General features: G+C 40.9%; 2 protein-coding genes across 3 annotated transcripts in view; both read left to right on the top strand.

The window, feature by feature from the left end:
* The first annotated feature begins 1,619 nt into the window (after positions 1–1,619).
* On the top strand, positions 1,620–5,102 carry LOC133968461 (leptin receptor gene-related protein). The gene is made up of 4 exons (XM_062404522.1): positions 1,620–1,761; positions 2,116–2,191; positions 3,151–3,337; positions 3,509–5,102. Exons 1-4 carry the CDS (start codon positions 1,746–1,748, stop codon positions 3,623–3,625), a joined length of 396 nt encoding a protein of 131 aa, XP_062260506.1. The 5' UTR covers positions 1,620–1,745; the 3' UTR covers positions 3,626–5,102.
* Positions 5,103–8,030: 2,928 nt separating this feature from the next.
* Positions 8,031–22,608, top strand: part of LOC133967970 (cAMP-specific 3',5'-cyclic phosphodiesterase 4B-like) — a 52,814-nt gene continuing 38,236 nt past the window's right edge. The window contains exons 1-4 of one of the 2 annotated variants that reach the window (XM_062403706.1): positions 8,031–8,070; positions 10,984–11,054; positions 18,590–18,731; positions 22,336–22,574. In XM_062403706.1, the coding sequence (XP_062259690.1) occupies positions 18,690–18,731; positions 22,336–22,574 (281 nt within the window). In that variant the 5' untranslated portion in view covers positions 8,031–8,070; positions 10,984–11,054; positions 18,590–18,689. Of the gene's footprint in view, positions 8,071–10,983; positions 11,055–13,785; positions 13,838–18,589; positions 18,732–22,335; positions 22,575–22,608 lie in introns of those variants that run through there. The other variant, XM_062403707.1, reaches the window with a different exon arrangement.

Genomic DNA, 22,608 nt, shown 5'->3' with positions numbered 1-22,608 from the left:
ACTCAATGTGGGTGACCATTTGCCTTAACCGGTTGGGGGGCTGTGAGAGATATGGGGTGGAGGAGAGAGTCAAGTGCAAAAGGAGGGGGGGGGGGAAGGAAGAAAAAGAGAGAGAGAGAGAGAGATAGCCCATGCAGGAACAGCTGTGTAATTGTCATATTAACATATTAAAGGTCTTTTCAACTTTCGATTTATGATTTTATTAATGATAGCAGCACCAGTTATTATTATTAAAAATAAGAACAAGAACAACAAGAATAACAAGAACAACAAGAACAACAAGAACAACAAGAACAACAAGAACAACAAGGACAGCAAGAACAACAAGAAGACTTTCAAATAACTATGACACATTGTTTCATATACACACAAACACTAGAATTAAAATGTTCCGCTGAAAGTTTAAAAGCAGAGCGCGTCTCTCCCCCAGTGACGCAGACAGGACACCACTAAATTGTCTGGTCCCTGGAAGGGAACAGAAAGGACATGCCCCCCTCAGTGCTCGGGTCCAGGTGAGCTCTGTCTCTGTTTGTAGCTGTAGCTCCATGTATAAGCCTCCTTTGGAAATCAGCTATCCGTTTCTCAACAGGAGGCTTAGACAGGACCTGCTAGATGCCACTAGGGGAAGAATCCGAGCCAAAAACCTCTGTCCATCTTGACTCCCTGACTCCTGCAAGATAAGCTGAATGTTCCCAGTGCTGGAGTCTTTAGGGATAACAGTCGGCCGCTCACTTCTCTCCACTCCTCCACAGCAGGACTCACACTCAGAGTAGGAAGGATACCTCCACCGAGGATGTTACCTTTTCACCCCTGTTTGTTTGTTTCTTTACTTTTTTCAAAAGAAAGACGAAACAAAAAAGCTGAATGGATATCCATGAAACTGTGGAACAGATGTGGTATGGGTTAGGGAAAAACATGGTCCAGGTTCAGAGGTTGGATCCAGGATTTGCACATCACTTTCTTTAACATGTGAGGTAAGGGGATTTTTCAGAGAATCTCTCAATGATCTTAATGAAAAATAAATTAGGCATGTAGGAAGAGATTTTTATGAGTGTGGGAAATTTTATCCAATTTAATTTAATTTATTTAAGGATACTATTAGCTCTACTGAGTGCCATTCTAGGTTTTTAATTGAAACTTGCAAAACACTTGCAAAGAGCCAACGTAAGGACAAAGACAATATAAATGTCACATGAATTGTGGATAGACAAATATAAGAAACCAAACACACACACACACACACACAAAGTTTACCTCCTTACGCAATCATCCTGTGCATCTGCACTTGACTCAAGTACATCTCCAGACCAACAATATATCCCAGTAAAGGGTGTTTATTGTCTACAAATTCAGTATCATTATTATTTCACTCTATTGCTTTCTTTATTCTCTGGTCTACCTCATTCTAATTCTAATTGGCTGCCGTAACAAGTGAATTTCTCCCGCGTGGGATCAATAAAATATAATAATATGTTATATAATGTTATGTTATATAATGTTATGGGGGAATATGAATATGAATAATTAAATATAAAAAAATAATAAAATGTATAAACCATTCATTTGGAATACTTTAATGTAAGTGATCCCCGGCCTGCTGCTGAGCTGTGTACTGTCGCTTTAAGGCGGTCACATGACAACAGAGCCCGAAGGAGGAAGCAGGAAGTGGGTTCATCAGGAAGAAGGAACTGAGCACATAAACAACGAAGGAACAGAAACTAATATTAGGTCACAGATTCATCGCCATGGCCGGCATCAAAGGTATTTTACTTACTGCGTCAGTGAATCAGTTGAACAGTGACGCGTTAAGTTTTTTACGCAGACGTTGTTTTTGTCCGTTGGTGCTTCAACAACTTTGTTCAAGTGCTTTGAATTGTTTAGAAAGCTGCGCTGAATCACGTCGACAGCTAAAAACTCTGCCCCCGGGGACATCACGACCCGTTATAAGATTTCTCATACCCACCAGTGTGTCGGTGGTTTTCCATAGTCAGTGAACTCCCCTGAGTCACGATCCCTTCACAACAAGTGTCAACAACCTGCATTGTTTTTAATTTTTAAGATTGGACAGGAAGCGTCTGTGTTGATGTGTTGTAACTAATGCTTGTCTTTTCTCAGCACTGGTTGGTTTGTCCTTTAGTGGTGCTATTGGTCTCACGTTTCTCCTCCTGGGCTGTGCACTGGAACAGTACGGGTATGTTCCTCTGAATAACCAAACATTTCATTATTGTTATTATTATTATTATTATTATCATATAGGCTAGATTTAAACATTAAACATTTTTTATTACTCTAAGATATAGTGCCGTTCTTTGACAAGTTTTATTGTGTCTTGATGGGATAGAACACTTATTAAACATGTATTATTGGGTCTTTAAGATACACTTCTGATATTTCAAATTTTGGATATTACAGATATCTAACATGTATTATTGTGGCCTAAAGGAATATCACATATATTTAACATGCTTTAATTGTGTCTTAATGGGATTGAACCCTTTTTTTGGTATTATTGTGTCCTAGGGGTACAGATATTGCGTAATTGTAGTATTCTGTCTCAGAGTGATAGCTATTTAACATATTTGCATTGTGTCATTTGCACAGATATTTAACATTTATTTTTTTGTCTCAAAAGGCTAGTAGAGGCATTTAACATCTATTACTATGTCTAAGGGGATAGGACAAACAGTTCTGCTTGTCAGGTGACTGTGTATTTGAAAGTGACAAAAGCAGTTAACAAAAATGAGCCAGTCCAAGACTCCAAGTATTTATTTTAGGGACTTTTAGGTGGAGATTTTAAATATAGACCAGAAATATGCCAATCCTCCAATGATCATAATCCAGCTCAATAGCCTCATTACAGCCCCTCAGCCCACGATCCTGGTTGGTAAAGTAGGCTTAAAACAATGATATGATATATTTCAGACTTTGTAAATCTCCTTCAAAGTCACAATGACATGATATGTTTTTCCCGTACCTAAATAGTACCTTATATGATAAGTAAACAGTGTTTCACGTGCAAAATCTGTAGAGTGCCCATTTACATGTTAATTTAGCAATTTCTTTTTTTTTTATTGTTTGACAAGCTGCAAACTCATTGTCTGTCATCAAATGCAAACCGCCCCTTTAACTGTTCCACACCTGTTTTGGCAGGGTATATTGGCCGCTTTTCGTACTGATTTTCTACGTGCTGAGCCCCATCCCGACCTTCATATCCAGACGCCTCAGTGACGACGGTGACTCCTCCAGCAATGCGTGCAGAGAACTGGCCTACTTCTTAACAACTGGCATCGTCGTCTCATCTTTCGGGCTCCCTATTGTCTTAGCCCGCACTAGCACAGTGAGTTCTCTCCACCCATGTTTTTGCCGTCTGCACCACACCAGATATTATTAATTTGTCCTACACTATATCTTAAGAAAAATGTTAAACCTGTATACCAACATTCTGGCAATAGCGTAGTGAAAGTAAATGGATGACTTCTGACATATTTTTGATTTTTGTCTCTCACAGATCCAGTGGGGTGCCTGCGGTCTGGTGATGACCGGAAACGCTGTCATCTTCCTCACCATCCTCGGCTTTTTTGTCGTGTTCGGAGGCGGCGATGACTTCAGCTGGGAGCAGTGGTAGAGTGCTGCTGGACAGTGAAAAGAGGGAAAGAAGAAAGGATGGATGGATGGATGGATGGATAGATAAAGTGGTGGGTAGGTGGATAACTGAATGGATTAGCTGCACACTAAGGATAATATGTGTTCTGCACTCAGTGGAGATAATGATCTGGCTGCAAAATGTCAAATTTACCGGGCATGTTATCAGGCTGACTTTTATATTGGGGAATATAAAAGACAAAGTTATGGACCCGGTTAATGTGCCTTATGTCTGGAACCAGGGACAGACCGATGCCTATACCCTGCCTATGCTTTAACACCACCTCTGTCCACCTTAACCCTTGTATTTTAGCTTGCCTTGCCTTTGTTTCAACCTGCAAACTCCCCTATTCATTGCAGTTACCTGCTTTTTTATTATGCTTCAGTAAATCAATATCATAAAGGGATCCTCACACTAAAAAATAACCCTATTTTAAAGCACACCACAAAGCTGCATTATCTGTCCTCACTCTTCAAGGGGGAGGTGGCTGTACCTAACTATGGTTTGCATATCATAAGCGCTGTTTAAGTGTAAAGGCACGGCAAGTTATCTACCAATGCTATCTGACAACTAGCTGTAGGACTCGTAATCAGGTAAAAATATATATTTGTATTTTGGAAATGCATGTTTTTGACTTATTTGGCCTTACATTTTGTTTTGGTGCAATTGTTTACATTCTCACCAAAGATCATTTAGACTGCAAAAAATAGAGCATGTTCCCCGCTGAACTGTAGGTGCAGTAAGATGATAATCAAAAAGTCAACAGAGGCCTTTGAGGAAACATCGTTATGTTCGTATCCTACATTTAATGTTCAGTGAGTGTGTTGAACGCATGTTCATGTGATATACCTGCAGGTTACAAAGAAATTCATAAATGACAACAGATGATGTTTTCAGTTTATAAATTATATTTTGCCATGTTGAATGGTAAATGTTGAACATGTATATGTTTTTAGGCCAAGAGTATGATTTTCATCCTAATGGAGAGGGCTTAACCTGCAAACTCAGTCCTAAGTGCCTGTACAAATTGTTGATAGCAGAAGTCACTGTTTCGAGATTTGACGCTTGTTGTTTTGTGTTTCATCTTAAGAGGCCATTGAAATCTGTAAATGTAAATCGATATAACATCCTCTGTTCCACTGTCGTCAGTAACCATTATTCAGGAGGTTCAGATTTTTTGTGTAGTTATCCCCACTCTAGAGACTATCAATGATTTAAGGTCTGTTCAGTGTCCTGTAAAATGCTGATCGTCTCAATATGCAAATTCTAGGAAAGCTATAATACTGTCATGCTCACAACTGACATGTTCAAATGGAAGTTTGGTCTTTCTCGTGTGCCTCTCGTAACAACACTTTTAAAACACTAACAAGTGGTGAAAAGCTCTCAAAGGTAATTTTATTAGCTCCCGACTGCATTTTGTTTTCTAACATTGATTAAACTCTCTGTACAGTAAAACAAATGAATGGGCTCTGTCTGTTTAACTGCTGACCATATGATCAAGAAATTAATGCAGGTATGAAAAGCGAAAGGTCCGCTGGTCAGTGAAGTAGACACACAACTTGGTTTGACCTCTTTAAAGCTCATCTCTGTCCTCTGCTGCTGGATGAGGAGGATGCTCACAAATAGACGTCTGGACATTATATATACAGAGCAGGAGTCAACCAGAGACCAACCTCAGTGACTGCCTCCCATGAGACTCAGACTGGAGAAGAAAGAGGCTGTGTGTGGGCAACTGGGTTTTGGTTCTGTCTGGCCTGACTTTGCTGGTGAATCTGTGGTCTGACTGACAAAGAGTTCAGGTGTGAACAGCTGCTAAATAATTTAGATATTTTGCAATATTCAACAAGCAGCCTGTAAAACAGCTCAATGTTTTTGCCTTGTAGCTGATAATTGTCACTGAAAGACATTTCATTTTCGTCCCTGTTTGTTTTGCTCTTTGCATGAACATAACAATTTCCAATCTACTACCTTGCCCGTTGCCAGACAGCTGCAAAACAAAAAATTTATTAAAAAATCGAAATTATCTAGTCAGGCTTAAGTGGACAGGTTTAGAAATAAAGCTTGCAGCTGCAGCAAACCTGAGTGGTTTAATTTGACTCTCTATTCACGTGTGTCAGGAATGCACTGAAGCTGCCACACCAATTTGTGAGTGGAGGGGAGCGTATTTATCCCCCTTAAACAAAAGGAATATGAATGAATATGCCAGAGAAGGGTTAGTCAAGGTCTTTTATTTTTAGTTATTGGTTTTGATTTTTCATCAGCAGGCCTTATCAGTTTTAAACAGATCCAGTCATAGATCAAATGATTTTTTTTAGTTAAACTTTGCAAAATTTGGTATGACAATATCAACTATTTCCCAGGGAATAATCCAGGGATCTTGATTTAAACTAAAAAAATCATTACGAGAACTGATATTTATGAGCGTGTGCAATTTAATTCAGCCGGAATTTGGTGGTGGTCATATGTGATCTACTGGGTGTCATTCACTTGTTGGTTCCTTGGTTTGTTTGTCAGCAGAATAATGCTAAAATCACTGAATGAATTATTTTTGGCTAATAAGCCTATAGATATCCAGCAATGTAGCTCTGATTCCCACAAATATTCAAAATGACAACACATAGTCCAGACATGGTTTGTTGCAGATGGACTCATCTCCCTGGTGGTGGTCGGCAGACGTTATTCTGATGCCAGGGCGTCAGCGAGATGAAAGGGGCCAAGTACAACTAATATGGTTATGTGCCAGAGGAAGGATTGACACATTTGCCCACTGAGGTTCTCTGCAGGGGATTTCCACGCCAGGTTTCCACTCCTGGGCCAGTAGGTGTGAGATGAGGTCCGTCCAAAATGGCAAGTGGCTGTGGATCAAGACAAGCCATCTGTTTACAACACGTTTCAATGTGGAAAGCTGGGGATTGATAAACCCTGTCTGTTATTTACATGTATGTCATTCTGATGTTGACACAAACACTCACTGCACTCTGGCTCACATAGGAAACACTGATGTCACCTGAAAATGAGTTTTAATATATCACACAACATATAATTTGACACTTTGATGGGCTGTATTTGCATAGAGAGAGGAATGCATAGAAAGTGATTCACACTACTTTTACAACACACTCAACATAATATGTGTGAGTGTGAGTAAAAGAAGATGAAGGTGAAGATGACGATGGAGATCAGAAAGACTCCAGGGACACCCATTCAACTCTGTTCCCGGACAGCTGTTGCCTGGCAACAGCTAAAGCATCACAATTATTCCAAGACAATCCTGAGTCTGGCCTTGGACAACACACAGCGTTACAGGGTTCAGAGTGACAGGGCTCAGTGCAACACACATTGAACACATCACAAGGTGAAAAAGAACCAAAGGATGCAAACACGCAGCACATTACACTGCAGTGCAGCATTAGTTTACACATAGTGACACCATGTAATTTATAAACACCTCACACTAGTAGGACAATGCATCCACTGTTCAATACTATTCAGTCTCCATCACAAATCTACACATTGTAAGTTGCTTTGGATAAAAGTGTCATGTTAACGAAATGTAAAATGTAATGTAACGTGACATTATATATTTAAGTGACTTCTTTTAAATCACTTGTTAAAATCCCACACTTGATTAAATGTAAGGTCTTTTAAAAAAATCTATCTATTTGTATTTATTTGCAACATGTAATGTTGTCTTTTTCTTTCTAATGTTTTTATTTGTATCTACTGCACATTACTCAACGGTTTTTATTATTGTGTAAGTGCATTTTTGTGATTATTCCTGAGTTTGCTAAAAAAGTTGTTAAAGGTGCAATATAATTAAATGACATTATATATAGTTTGAATGTAGCTCTTCCTGTCCACATGTTGAAGTGTCCTTGGGCAAAACACAGAACCTATTGTGCAGGCCAGCACCTTTCATCAGTGAGAGTGTGGTGCAATTTGTAAAGTGCTCTGGATAAAGCTGCTCTGTAGATGCATCCGTTTACCATGGAAGCCAAAAGAAGCACCATGCCTCAGAAGATGGAGACACACATCAGGTCAGTACGTTACATATAAGTCATGTTTAAAGAGACGGCTGGATTGAACACATGAGGGGGTGCTGGGCAGACAGTTGTGAAGCAGAAGCAGACTGTACGGGTGGGGCAAGTGGTGGTGGGAAAGAGAGAGAGAGAGAGAGAGAGAGTGGGGGGGGGGGGGGGGGGGGTCGGTGCGCAACGGCAGCCATTGGCGGACGGAAGAATTTGCGTCGCCTCAGTCGAAGCCAATCGACGCGCTCGTGGGGTCTGGAGGGGGAACGAGCGCGAACTGGACAAATGGAGCCTGATAAAAAGGAGGCGCGTGCGTGTGATGGCACAGGAACAGCGGAGCTCACATCGTGAGGCGGGCGACGGTGCGAGCGCGCGGGCTAAGCGGACGCGGCGGCACCGGTAAGAGACGCGGTTCAAAACCTATCATGTCCGACGCGCTCATCACTTCACACCTTTTCCTAAACACGGATCTGAGCCTTTCTATCCGGTCACTGGGTGTTTTTCAGCATCTGTCCACAACCTGCAACCCACGCGACGTTTTAAAGTTTCACATTGACATTCTGAAGTTGATCATGCCGAGAGAGAAAAGGTTTGGAGGTCTGCAAAACCCGGAGTAATCCATTGTCCCTCCGTCATCTGAGATCTGAGATGCGCAGGATTTATTTTCGATGAAACGTGAGCTGCAGTCAAACGCTGGAAGCTCTTCAGGTTCAGTTTCATCACTAGATGTGTGTTTGGGTGTAGGTGTGGGTGTATGTGTGTGTGTGGAAGCGCGTGTGAGAGAGTGTGTGCACCTCTCTCCCCTCTGACAGCTCTGTGTGCCCAGTAGTAAAACTAACGGTGCGCTGCTCTAGAGTCAACCCACTCAAATGTCTCCCCATCAAGTGTGTCGCCGAAGACAAACCAGGCAGAAAACCCACTCGCAGACATTGGTTACTCTGTGGTTGAGACATAAATGAGATCGATACATATATTTGAGTTTGGGACTATTAAGATGAGGTTGGTGGAGAAAGGGGAACATTTTGTGGAAATGTTCTAAAAAACATTGGTAAACCCACTTTAACGCAGTGGTGACAGAGTTGCCGTTTGACCTGTAAACCAGGATTTGCATGCAAAGTAAAATGAGATCATTCGGTCCCAACGAATGATAAAATGTCTGGTCGAATGTCTCCAATTCAATTTGAGAAAATAAAAACACTTAAAGGGATTACATTGTTTTAAATTCAGATTAGATGAGATCTTTTTATTAAGGCATTTCACTGCCAAAGGTCAGAGCGAAAAGTTCTCCACTCTGCTCACAGAACAAGAAGGATATAGAGGAGTCTAACAGAGTTTGGTCTCAAATTTAATTTTCTAGTAGTAAGAGGCTCTTGAAAAGTCTTGAGTTGAACCTGTTTATAGCTGTAGACCCCCTTATGTTACCAAGTTTGACCTAATATTCTAGTTAAGGCTTAATGTGTCTTACATGAGTCAACACAGAGACTCAATAGAGACCTTTTTTTATTGACTATAACAGACTATGACAGTTTAATATTCATCGTTTGGATTTTAGTGGTTGTTTGTGTTGAACCTTGCGAAGGGAAATAAAAGCCGCCACTGTTTAACAGGGAGTTGTTTGAGCTCTTCCACAGTGCTGCACACTATGTGAGGTAATACATGAAGAAACCAAAAGTATGTGACTGTTTCAACACTGGTCCAATGTCACACAAGTGAAGTGAACAAAAAAACGTGTGTGTGATGACATGTTATGTGTTAACCGATATCAGGCTGTAGCTGTATCGGTTGGACTGTCTTTCAACAGTAAATGCAGTGAATAATATACTTTATATTTTTACATTCAGATTTATCTAGTTAGTGCGGTCATAATAGGATTATTGTAAATAATGAGATCAAGTCACATTGTTTTTAATGCTTATATATGGTGTGAATCAGGAGTCCCCAAAACTCAATATTGTCAGATTTCTTCATTTTCTTTTTTGATGGTCAACTTTATATTTGAACCTAGATGTGATATGACCCAGTTCAATTCCTTGATGTAGGTCTGATCTCTATACTGGGCACATTTTCTAATAACAGAAAGATTTATTCACTAAAATGTAGCGCTGATTGAGTATAACTTGATCACTCGTGACTTGTGCTGTTGATCTCCATACTTGTGAACGCCTGATGTTTAGAGGCTTGTCAGTTATAAAGTTTCTGTTACTCTGTGTACATTGCTTTTGCATATGCCAAATAGTAAATCTGGAAAAGCAAGAGCCAAAAAAAAACATTGTTATGTTATCTTTCACACTTTAAATGTTTGTGGGGTCACTTGTGTTTACAGCCATTATTCTGTCACCAAGATAATAATAATAGAGATTATTATAGATATAAAGATAATATTAAGAGACTGTCATGGTCAAAGTAATGATAGGGTGTCATATTGTTTCAAACATCAGGGTGTTTCATTGCCCAGTTTACAGCATTTCTGGTGTGCAGCCGGTCATGTGGTGTGAGCTCAAGTGGCGACCGTCCTTCTTTTGTTAGTCGCTGGTGAAACAACAGGACACAGACAGTACTTCCATGGCTTCTTTCTAAGAAGGGCTCAGACTGCCAGACTGATGACTCACTTACTGGCTGCTTACTGGTGATGTGGTTACTAGACTGTTCTTTACCGTCGCTGTACATTGAGGTTTAGCTTTCAGCTGATGAATACATGTTTTGTCTGCGCTATAGGCATTTAGTGCATCGGACTGGGTCAAAGTTTGTCACAGTTGGAGCAGCAGTGAAAAAACGGCTAATTGTGAATACAGGAAGAATGATTGTAACAAGTCATGCGTCTAGAGCCGGTTTCAGACATGCACTGAACACTGGATGATCTCCTGAAATTATCTGGAGGGGCTTTATGTGAGAACACAAATCTCTGAGTCAGTTGTTGAAGACGTTCTGTCGAGGTTCTCCTGCCCGGTGAAGCGCAAACTCTGAAAAATGTAAACTGGGCTATTCCTCATGTGAAGAGAAGAAATCCATCAGCTTTTACACTGCTCTTGGCTTAAGCACTTTTAAAATGCTTGTTCTCGTAAGTCTGACTCATCACAACATGTTTATAATGTCCACTAAGGTTTAGGAATTTGTTTTTGTAAACATCTATGATCCTTAACATGCTTGTCAGAGATTATCTACTGGGCCCCTGAGGGTCTGTAATCCTGTCATGGGTCCTGGTTGCCGATCTAAGATCAATCACATACACTGTCATCCAGTTTTTTTTTCTATTTCAAATATTTTGCTGTGCTGTGTGATCTGTGGAATTCTAATCCAGTTCCTTTCTCTCAGACTGACATTCTGCTGACGTGAATTCCCGCTCCTCCTCTCAGACCCCTGGCTCAAGGAGAACGGCTTCATCTGTGAGTATGTCTCTTCTGTGTCTCGGGGTGAGTTTTGTGGTCGGAATCAGTTTCTCACTGCAAGCCTTATTGCTGAGTAAGTGGTGTATAATATTTCTCCATTGGTTTCTGAGCAGAAGGTATCCGTTTTCCATGAATCAGGGATCTATTAGATGGACCAATGTTTAAGTGTACAGTACAAAACACTGATCTGGGTGCCTTTCTTTTCTCTTAAATTATCATAATCTTTTGATTTTGGAATCATTGATTGTATGAACAAATCCTTTTATTTTGGTACATTGTGTGTTTGTGTGTGTGTCTGTGTGTGTGTCTGTGTGTGTGTGTCCCATGTCTGCTTCAGGGAGGGATTTACAGACATGTTTACATAGGGGTTACCAGCGGGTGACACTCACCCAGGTGCTCTGTGTACCTCAAATCTCGCCGACTCTGCCAAGCCTTCTGCTGCCTCCTCCCTTTAATTTTTCAGCACAAAAGCTTGAATTCCATGGAGCTGGCAGAGGAACCCTTTGTTTAGTAAATGCTTAACCGATGAGGTGCTGACACACACACAATAGTTTGGTACTTCCTCTTAATATCTGGGGCTTTTCATATGCTCTGCACTCAAACAAGGACACATCCAGAGTCACATGTGTCCTGGGTCTCCAACTATTTATTCTCTTTGCTTTTCATTCACAGGCGACTGTGACTCAGTAGGTTGAGTGGGCAGCCTAATTACAAGATGTCGATGGTTTGATTCCAGTCTCCCCCATTTCTCAGTGTCATTAAATTGCCCTTAACGGCTTCGTTGGCAGTCTGTGAGTGAAGGGGCTGAACATAGATACAGTGCATGGATGTCTGTGTGAATGGTTGAATGGCAAAACTGTACTGTGAAGAGCTTTGAGAAGTCATCAAGACAAGAAAATGGCTATATAACTGCAGACCCTTTACTATTTAAAATAGCTGGATATATATATTAGCACAGTAGCTTCACACTAAGAGGCTAACCATGATTTAACATTTATATGTCTCTTTCATCATGCAAGTAAGGAAATCAGTTTTCTTCCAGAAGCTGTTGTTTGGAGAAGGACCGTCTTCTCACAGGACAAGTTGATATATTGTCAACATGATAAACACATGGTGTGATGACAGAGTAACCTCGGGAAAGGCCTTGTGGCCTCTGGTCTAGTGCAAACAGGCTCACAGGGTCTGGCCTGTCCATTCTCTCTCTATGTCAGTACTGTAGGATAGAGAGCTCCCATCATGTGACCTCCACAGTGACGTCATTTTCCAGCTGCCACAAATGTGTCCCTCCTCAACAAACTCCTCTGTCCTCAATCATCTGCTGGAATCTGCGTGACCGTGCTGAACGCATGCAGCAGCTTCCACTCTGACTCCTAACTCCCATTTGACACGTGTTGAGTGGCTTTTCCTTTTCCAGTCATAGAGACTATGACTGGAAAAAATAATATAACCAATATAACCATAATATTCTAATTTGATGTCCCAATCTGGCTTAGTGAGTAAGTGTCGACACCTGCATGAAGAACAACAACTGCTTTGTGTGTGGGACATGCCCACACAAACAGAGTGGGAAGAGAGGACAGGATTGGAAGAGATATCATAGTGTGTGCCTGAAAAGCAAATATCAACCTTCCAGCAAGTTACTGACGTACATTATTAACCTTATATAGTCATCCAGAGTTAACCATCTAACCTACATTATTAACTATATATATTCACAGAGAGTCAACCAACCAACCTTCATTATTAACCTTTCTATCCGTCAAAGATTTCTGAACAAAGCTATGTTGATGAAAACCAGGTAATTCTGTGTAGGTTACATAGGTTTCATTTCAAACACATTCTAGCCATAGCCAAATGCAAGGGGTTGCAGGTGTGATTTGCATTATGAGCAGTAATAAATGACTGTTCTTCCCTCTGGCCATTCGTCTTACATTTGTCTTCTGTTGTGAGCAGCTGCTACTATTTAAACAATTGCTTTCATGGAGCACATTAAAATGGTGCTCAGTAAAGCGCACAGCTCCTTCAGGGCCACTGGTTAACATCATACACAGGCTCTGAATTTAATGAGTAACCTTAAAACTATGTCATTAAAAGACAGCAATGAGTTTTTGTGCTTTAAGTCAATAGGTCTTTGTGCTACAGACAGATGGCTCCTCTTTGTCGGCTTATTCCTCTCGCCTCTATTTCAACCACGACTTTCATGTGTTTTTATTTTTAACATTGAGCTACCCTTTCGAAAGATTAAACATCAGAAACAATATCGATTGACATGCTTTCAGAATGTACGAGTGCAATACGATACTCAAAATACTCAATAGCTGATTCCTGACTGAGCTGTAATTTTCAATTTGCTGCCGTCTTTCCAGTAACAACCACAGCTATTAAATCCAAGGTCAGAAGGAGAAGCTGCTTTATAATCTGAGGTGATAAAAGAAGATGTGTTTTCATGTGGCTATTTTAACCCCGAAGCTTTTTTTGATAGCATTCTGACAATATTCCTCTGCAGATCACTGAGTAGGAGGCAGTTTTTAAATCTGTATAGTTGTGATCAGTAGACACTGTTTTGTGTTCTGACAATTGTTCCTGAGGTGTGTATAGATTGGGTGTGGTGGTGTTCAGATTGAGTAAATGTGGGTGGGCCCAGCAAGTCAAACAGGACCTGCCACTGTTCTGTCACCAGCTGTTGAGCCTTGTGACCAGAGTCTTACTTCTGCATTTACGCACACGGTTTTCGGAGTGATTTAAAGCTTGATGTAGAATACACACTGGCTCAAAGCTGGGTAAGTTAACTCTTAATAACAGTTTTTTTGCTCTAAATGGTTTCACATTCACAAGTAAATGGGACGTATGTGTGTGTATGTGACCACTTTAAAGCTAATCCATCACGCTTGTGGCACACAGATAGCTTTCAAAGCTCTCACTGTCGCACTTCAGGGGAAATGAGGTTACTATTAATGCAGTTCAAAACATTATTTCTTGATGTTCCTTTGTTTTGATGGTACAAAAGCTACCTTTGTGTGGGTGCCTGCCGATGTTAAACATATGACAGCTACTCACTGACTCTGACGCTCCCTCTAGTTAATGGACACTGCATGACATAGATTGAATGGTCAGATTGTTGGCCGTGTAGCCTAGCTGACCTCATGCAAAATATGTAAGTGCAAATATTGGCTGTTTTGATAGCATTGTGAGTTAACCAATTACATGTGGTCGGAGCTGTAAGAGTGTGTCAGATAATGCAAAATGGGTGTTGCATATAACGGACGCCTTCTTTAGCTATTCTTCCATTGGTTCTCTATACCAGTATTTTTCTGCTCAAGGCCACTGGCGCTGCGGGGCGGATGTCTCTGTCAATACAGACAGGACATAAAGCTGCATGAGGACGTGGACATAACATACACAAGCCTGCTCGCTCATGCTGCTTTCAGACATCAGCTGTACGCCGGACATTCTCAGGAAATTATCTGGGAGAACTTTATGTCCTTTGCTGTATCCTGCCAGCCCCCAAGTAAAGTGTCCGCGTGAGAATGTTGCAGTGAGTCAATGTGAGATTTTGACAGGAAAATGTCCAGAGAATTCACTGCAACACAAATATCTCAGGGTTAAAGACGCAGATGAAGCTATCGCACCAAAGGAAACCACGATTGTCTTGGGATAGTTTTGTCTTCCCAAGAGTAAACGCTTTAAATAAACAAATCACAATTTTAATACAATGTCAAATTCTCAGATTTCAGAAGCTGGATGAGTAGATCTTTGGTAAATAACACTTATAGTATATTAGAATGAACTTTATCCATTGGATTTTCTCTCATACAACTGGTCATAATGCTGTGTATCCAGTGTTCTTGGACAAAGAGATGGTGCAGTCTTTTCTCTCCTCTCAAAGAAAGTCCTCATGCATGCGTGATTTATTATTCAAAAAAGACCCATGTTTAATGGAAGAAATAATAGCCTCAAAGCAAATGCATGAGTTGCATGTCAAGCAGAAAAACACAGTCGGCTTTGGTTTGTTTTGTTCCCTGTGGCTCCGATGATACACAATTCGCCTCGCACAAAATTCCCTGGTGTTCTCCTCAGATCTCTTACAATCAGTATGTTGAGTGCTGCTTCATGACTGTGCATTCGGTCGCCCGCTTCACATCAACAACCAATTATTTGTAGAGCTCCCGGTCGCCTCCGTGGGGATGATGTATTGGCGGGGTTACGAGAATGAGCGGTCACTTGAAGATAGCCTGTCTAAAAAGTGAGGGCAGTGAGACGGCAGGGCACTCTGAATCCACTGCCCTGTGATGTTCTTTCAAAAATGAGTGGTCTCTTGGGTTTTCTTTTAATGTCTTCATTGTCTCATAATCTCATTTCTCCTCTGGGTGTATCAACAAAGCTTTGACCTTTTTTACTCAGAAGCTAGAAGATCATCCCCCCCCCCCCCCCCCCTTCAATGGCAGTACAAATTCAGTAGTGAAATCTGTGTCTGTTGCTCAACTACACAGGTCAATAGCATGTTCCAAAGTCATCCCTTAAGGGAATTAATCCAATAATCATATTGTAAAGGAGAAAGCAGTTGCACCCCTTGTTGCTTTCAATTCAGCTTTATTGTACCAAATAGCAATTAACCTTAAGGTCCAAAACCATAACTAAATATAGATTCGCAGTTGCCTGGACGCAATGTTTGCCTTACACAAGTCAAGTCCGCAGAGATACCACAATCTTTCAAATCCAGCTGAACAAACAAAATAAGGTATTGCACCTGAATCCACATATCCATATATTGTCTTTCAGAGGCAGAGAACTCCCCCAGATCCTTGTTACTCAACATAACACAGCTACAGTCTCAAAGTTTATTGAGTCTGTTGGGTTTGTTGGGCTTCATAGTGTCTCAGGTGGCATGAAGACAAACTCATCTTTCAGGACCTTTTCTTTGACGATTAGTATTATTAGTCCTAAAGCTGTAAATTGTAGGATCACATCTATCGTGGATGGACTTACATAGTTTGAACACTAAATGGTATGAACAAGCTGTGTTACATATCATTCGGTAACAAAGTAAGCAACATTGTACTAGAGATAGTATTGCTGGCCAGTCGGTTCAGCAAGTTTGTCACGATTTAAATAACTTTAAGACCTACTGGGGAAATTCTGTGTAGTGGATAAATTAAGATCAGATAGTCTTTCATGGTCCCCTAGAGGATGAATCCTACTAACTTTGATGATCCTCTGATTTCCCCTAGTGCCACATTAGGCTGACAATTTGGTTCCAAGTAAAAATGGCTCTGCTACTATGAGATGGGTGACTATAAATTATGTAGAGAGTAATAACATCGTTCCAGGATGAATCAGACTGACTGGGCACCCCCTGACTTCTCTCTTCCTTTGGTGCCATTATTACAATTGTTTGGGTGTTCTGTGAAATATCTTGACAACTATCGTTTTGGTTTTGGTAAAATTCTCTATAGATAGTCATGGTCTGCTGAGGAAAAAAATCTTTATATTTATATAAAACCAATCTAATCAATTTATCCATTACTAATGCCTGAAAAATACACTCTTAGGTGTTATTGTATACTGCTAATCACCAAATCTAACATTCTAATATAGTAAACTAAAGTAATGATGAACATGATAAACATTGTATATGCTAAAAGTCAGCATGTTTCCATTGTCATTGTTAGCATGTTGACATTAGCATTTACATCACAGCACAGCCCTACTTCAGAATGAGATGGATCCATTAAACACAAATGTTGAATAGTTTCCTGCTGGCTGGATTGATAAGATCAAATTCATAATTAACCAGTCCACAATCCTTGGTCATTCTTTTGAATTCAAAATAATGTATACGAGTAAAGCTGACAGGTGCTTTATCATTCAAGAAGCAGAAAACATGTGCCAGTATCATGAAGTATAAAACATTTGAGTAGTGTTCTTCTGAACCCTGTTGTACACACATCCTCATGCATTATTGAGAACTTCACCCTCCTGCTGAGATTTGAACCAGCAAATCGAAGAGTTGTCTCACAGACGCTCGAAACACAGAATATCCGTGTGATCTGCTGCCATTTCACCTCTCGTGTCATTTTCTTTTCATAATAACTCAAAACATCAGGAAGCCGCACATTCAGATGTTTGTTTTCAAAAGCTTCAAAAAAGATTGGGTGGATTTGTGCTGCTCAGAAATTCTCTTTTTCGTGCCACTTGACTTGACAGCAGCTGAGAGCACCAACAACAGCCTCCCTCACCAGGAGTCCTACACTGACCTCATCACAGGGGTTCATTGTGACTGCCAACGAGGAGGTAATGTGAGGGGGTGTCCTTATTGACATGGATTATATCGATTCATTTCTGTCACACAGATTAGTCACAGTGTGCAGTCAGAGGAGGGTGACAGACGGGACTGGTCTGAAAGGCCTCTAGGCACAGACAGCACTGTACTGAATCATGCTGAGGGTGTGTTAGTGCCATAACACAAACCAAATTAACACCACTGTTACCCATGAAGCCTTATCCTTTTTTGTTACAGTCATTGTGTATGTGATGTTCTGCGATTTCTACTTGTTCTTTCAAAGTGCTCTATTTAAACCAAATATAGCAAGAAGGCAACTTTTCATGCTGGTGTTTAGACAACATTTAATATTGAAGAATTTCAGCTTAGTGGTTGGCAAATATTTTGTATAAACCGGACATAATCTACAGGCATGCTAAAAATATAAGTACTATATATCTTAATTAGGGTTTCAGCTGATAATGATGTGTTTTGGGGGTTCTTCTTGTGACTACACCTTATCTTCAATCAAGGTATTCTAGGACTCACAAATTCCTTTATATGCATTGTTTTTGACAAAGATGTTTAATTCCATTCATCATGAACACCATCTTGATTTAGTGTGTTAGCTTAAACACATACAACAGCTGAGGCTGGAATGGTGTTTGGTCATTAACCTACGTTTTAATGTTTTAAAACTAACTTTGATCTAATGGCGGTGCTAGAGGAAGAGTTAAAGGATCTACAACAGTTCAATCTCTCAGGGACACTTCAACAGCAATTCATTCAATAGTTGTCAATATATTCTTTAAACCAGAAATATCAGAATCATACTGGCACTAAAGGTAAAATCCAGGGATCAAAGAATCTCACAAAGCTTCACACTTCACACAATTCACTCTGAACAATTTGTAAATGTTTTCAAAAGTAAAGTATTACAAATGTATTTTTGGGCTGTTGTATTTTTTTTAGCCCTCAGTGTTTGTTTCACTTCATTCCAGGACTGTATGCCTATCAACTTGTGCAAACTTGTAACAGTTGAGCCAGATAATCCCTCACAGTCCATGTAATGTCTGCTTTTTTGTGCAAATCCGTGCGTAATGCATCACAGTGTAGACGTGTCCAATTACTGCAGACAGAAGAGCATCACTTAGTCAGAACAATAACGTAAGTGAGACGAGAATGTCAGACGTGATGTTCACTGGGAGGGGGATGCAGCCACTTTCGTTGTCCCCCCCTGCTCACCTTCTCCCTCTGTGTATCACAAGTGCAGGCGACTGGTGAGGCTGACCGGTGCAAGACAAGCAGGAAAGAGCTGCGAGAGAGAGGGAAAGAAAGAGGGAGAGAGAGCGTCTAGCAGAGCATCCCTCAGGATGAAGAAAAGCAGGAGTTCACAGGGGGTTACACCGGCGGATGTAAGTATTGATTTTACCAACACTTCATGCATAAATTACACATTCACTCATGATTTCTCTGTATCTAACATAAAAGCGGAGAGCAGCATTCTGGAGTTTATATGCTTACTCTAAATCTTCTTTTCATTATGTTGTCATTCTGATTCTCCTCCAAAGAAAGATACAATGGCAAAACACTGAGGCAGCAAGGTGCTGTCTTTGCTGTGTTGGGTGACTCATAAACAGATCACTGCACCGTACACAACAGGGCGCTCGCTGGCAGGACACGCTGCAGAGAGGGAAATGACGTGTCTCTTGGATTAAAGACAGGGGCGAGGGACAGCGGGTTCCGTGTTTGTGTGAGAGAGGTGGGATGATGGAGACAGAGAGTTGAAGGATGGTGCAGGGTTCAGAAGAAAGAGGAAGAGTGGGATGAGGAGGATGAGAAGGATGAGGAGGATGAGGAGGAGCGGTGTTAAAAGGCAGCTCACACCAGGGGACATACAGGCCATAGACTGAGTGGAAACTTGGAGGATGAGATCTGACAGAGAGGCCCATCTGCTTCTCCTCCAGGACACCGGGTGTTTATGACTGTGCAGGCAGGCCACATCATTTACCATGACTCTGTCCAGGTGGAGATCAGAGGCCAAGGGGGCTGAGAGTTATTCAAGAAGTTTTCCTGCTGTCATGAATCTGATTCACTCTAAAAACAATTACATTAAATTCACAATGTAATCTAGTGTAATTGTCAGTAGGAACAACGTCAAGAGAAGAGAGACCAAGGTGGATTTTAGGGAAATAATGTTGTATTGGAATAAATATGAAAACATTTGTAAGAATCATTGCTGATTTTAAGGCTTGCTATTTTACATTTAAACCATAATATTAACTATAAAACTATATCTCTACTAAAGAAAAATTAAATTAATTTATTCTGTATTAAAAAAATAATCATAGTGGTGCATATAGGCAAACATAAATGCAAGTATCGATATGTCAATGAAAGGCTGATATCAACTTCAATATTTGTATGTGCCAAACCATAAATCGCTCAGCTCTATTCATGAGGTAATTACAGTGAATTTCTGACTTTCATTCAGAAGTGATTGTGGTCATAAGAAATACAGTCTGTATCTTATGAAGATCTCCTAATAATGGCACCTTATGCATTAGTGATTGTGCAGGCTTCTTAAAACTTTTATCAGCTTCGATGACTGATTTCAAAACATTTCAAAAAATTGTTTATTACATACATACATCGGAGTGCTCATCTCCTACCATTCATTCAGTTTCTTCTGCACCTTTAAGTAAGATGATTTTCTCTTCTCTTGGCTCAGTGATTCAATAATTCAGGTCCCACATCATGACATGCTGTTAGAGCATACCTTCTTACGACCTCTCATTTATATCACCTTCTTCAAAAAGGCTTTTTGGAGCATTTCCAGAGAACATGGGAGCTGTTTAATATCTGCAGCCAGGAAAGGTCTTGTCATCTTCCTGTAGAAAACACCCACTCCACCTCTGCTTGACACTGGAGCTACTCTCCCTCCGTTTGAGACTGATGGTTCTACCTCTCATCTCCATTCCTGTCCTTTTATAACCATGCTCCAGCACATGGATGGATCCCAGGTTTCAAAATGTACTGATGTTTTCAAAGAACAACATCCTACTCCTGAGTTATACACAGGCCAGGTAATTCAGCACTATATCCTCTGGAATAGAAGATCGATGAACAACTAGAATTACATGTCAGAGATGCAATCAATACGCAGACCACAATGATAATGATGATGAGTTTGGCAGTGCCACAGCAGGGGCACTGTGACATATTGATGAGAGTCGTGATTCACTGGAACAGAGTTTTGTTTAGCCAGATTGGATTTCCAGCCGTTTCTTTGTGACGCAGTTGATGCGTCTCTTAAAAGACAGGCACAGTAAATCACATAAATTGTATTTCTTAGAAAGAGCAGGAGAATCAGCACAGCTGCATTTACCGACTTTAAAAAATAGTAAGGCTGTCTCCTGTCTGTGGTTTATCTACGTCCCCCTCTCTCATTCAGACACTTTCCAAGTTTGCTTCTTTTGGCAGTTTACTCTCTCATTCATGTTTCCTCTCGGCTTTTTATCTGGCTCATCTCTTTTTATCTGTCCCTTCCACTCGGACTAGAAGGTGCATGTTGCCTATTGTCTTCAACATTTGTCTTTGTCTAATCCTCCTTAGCTCTCTATCTCATCATGTGACCTCACTTTGTCTGCCACACACTAATTTTAATTATATCATTTTTGATATAATTAAAATGTCTCTTGTGACAGCTTTGCCTTTTGTACGATATCAATCACAGTTTTTTAGATGCTTCCCCTTGACAAGATGCATGGACACGTGTAACAGGTAAAAGCTATGAAAATTAAGGATCTACTTGTTGCTAAATACCCTTTAAATGGATTCGACCACTGGAGATGGAGTTAGTATTTGATTGTGTGCAACCTTGACCTTCTCACATTGTGGTGAGCGTCATCCTTTCTCCTACTCACTCTCTCACTCACTGTCAGCCTCCTTCTTTTCACACTCGTCTTCTCTGTCGAGTTTCTTGTTTTCCACAGCTGCGTTCGAAGAGATTCCTCAATTTCCCATCCTGCCTCTATAAACCTGCCCTGCTCGTCTGAAACCTTTCGGTGTGTTTCATTTACACTTGTGTGCAGTGGAAATAAAGTGGAGGGTGATGTATGCAGAATGAGTTCTGGCAGACTGCCTCCATCTCCTCAGTGCCCTGTCTTGTTTACAACCAGTCATCCCAGTGAAGCAGCCAGGGCTCTTGACTGGAAGCTCAACACTCAGCCAGACTCACATTTAAAACACGATTCATATTCTGCTCGACGTCATCAAAATGTGAGGAGTCGAGGGGCTTGAAATGAGTTTTGATCAAATATTAAATTTTTCTCACTTTGATAAAGAGCATGAAAGCGTGTTGGGATATCTGCAGGATGGGCAAATTGTTAAAACATTTGTACTTCTCTTTGACAGCCTCTCGAAAAGACATCTTTATGGCTGCCAAAGCTGGTTTATTTATTTTTATTTTTTAACCTTTAATTTCCTTCTGTCTATTCATGGAGGCAGACGTGCAGTGAGTAATTGGCCTGGGCGACACTGGCTTGCCCTCAGCCGACTTTGTTTAAAATACATTTGTTACTAAAAAGATATTTAAGAGAGCGGAATAAAAAAAGAAAGCCCTCCTGTGTTAGTGGCCCATTAAAACATCCATAAAGTTTTTAATGTCTTGGCTATGCCTTACAGTGCCTTACATTTTTGAAGACGGTGGGCAGCTGGTTCTGCCAGACTGGAAAGGGTTTAATGTCTATACTGTTGTGGACAGCCTTTTTAGACTGGGTTTGCTGTATAGTCCAGGAATCACTGTTTAACGCCTTTGTGATGCAGGTTGTTGCAAAGTAAAATTATTGGTCTTTTTTTCAGTTCGTCTCTGTTGCCCTACATCTACTTTTTATTGTTAGTCTCTTTTTGTGGGGGGGAAATGGCCCACTCCGATTTGTACAGGCCCTTCCAAAATATAATCTCTGCCTACACCACTGCATGGAATTACTCTTTGTCTCTTTTTTTCCCCCCCATCAGGACCATACCGTGGGACCATTTGCCACGGCAAACACCCTCAGCGTAGACGTGTGCAGAGTCCACAGGCGGTTCTCCGGCACCCTGCTGCTGCCTCCGTTGTCATGGCGACAAGCAGAAAAGGAGAGGGACAGGGGCAGGCCGCTCACACCCGAGGAGGACCCGGTGACCCGGACCCGACCCACAAGTCTGCCCATCTCCACCCTGCCACGCATCGACATCACAGAGGCTGACCCCGACAGGTGAGGTGACGATAAATCCAAGGAGGATCATCAC

This window comes from Platichthys flesus, chromosome 14 (assembly GCF_949316205.1).
Source record: "Platichthys flesus chromosome 14, fPlaFle2.1, whole genome shotgun sequence".
Lineage (NCBI taxonomy): Eukaryota > Metazoa > Chordata > Actinopteri > Pleuronectiformes > Pleuronectidae > Platichthys > Platichthys flesus.
The sequence above is the reverse complement of the archived record's forward strand: the minus strand, read 5'-3'. Positions and strand labels throughout refer to the sequence as shown.

What these genes read in the sequence shown, in the direction of transcription:
- LOC133968461 (XM_062404522.1), top strand. An exon ending in TGTGCACTGGAACAGTACGG is followed by an intron (nt 2,192 to 3,150) that starts GTATGTTCCTCT and finishes CTGTTTTGGCAG; the next exon opens with GGTATATTGGCCGCTTTTCG. An exon ending in TCTTAGCCCGCACTAGCACA is followed by an intron (nt 3,338 to 3,508) that starts GTGAGTTCTCTC and finishes TGTCTCTCACAG; the next exon opens with ATCCAGTGGGGTGCCTGCGG.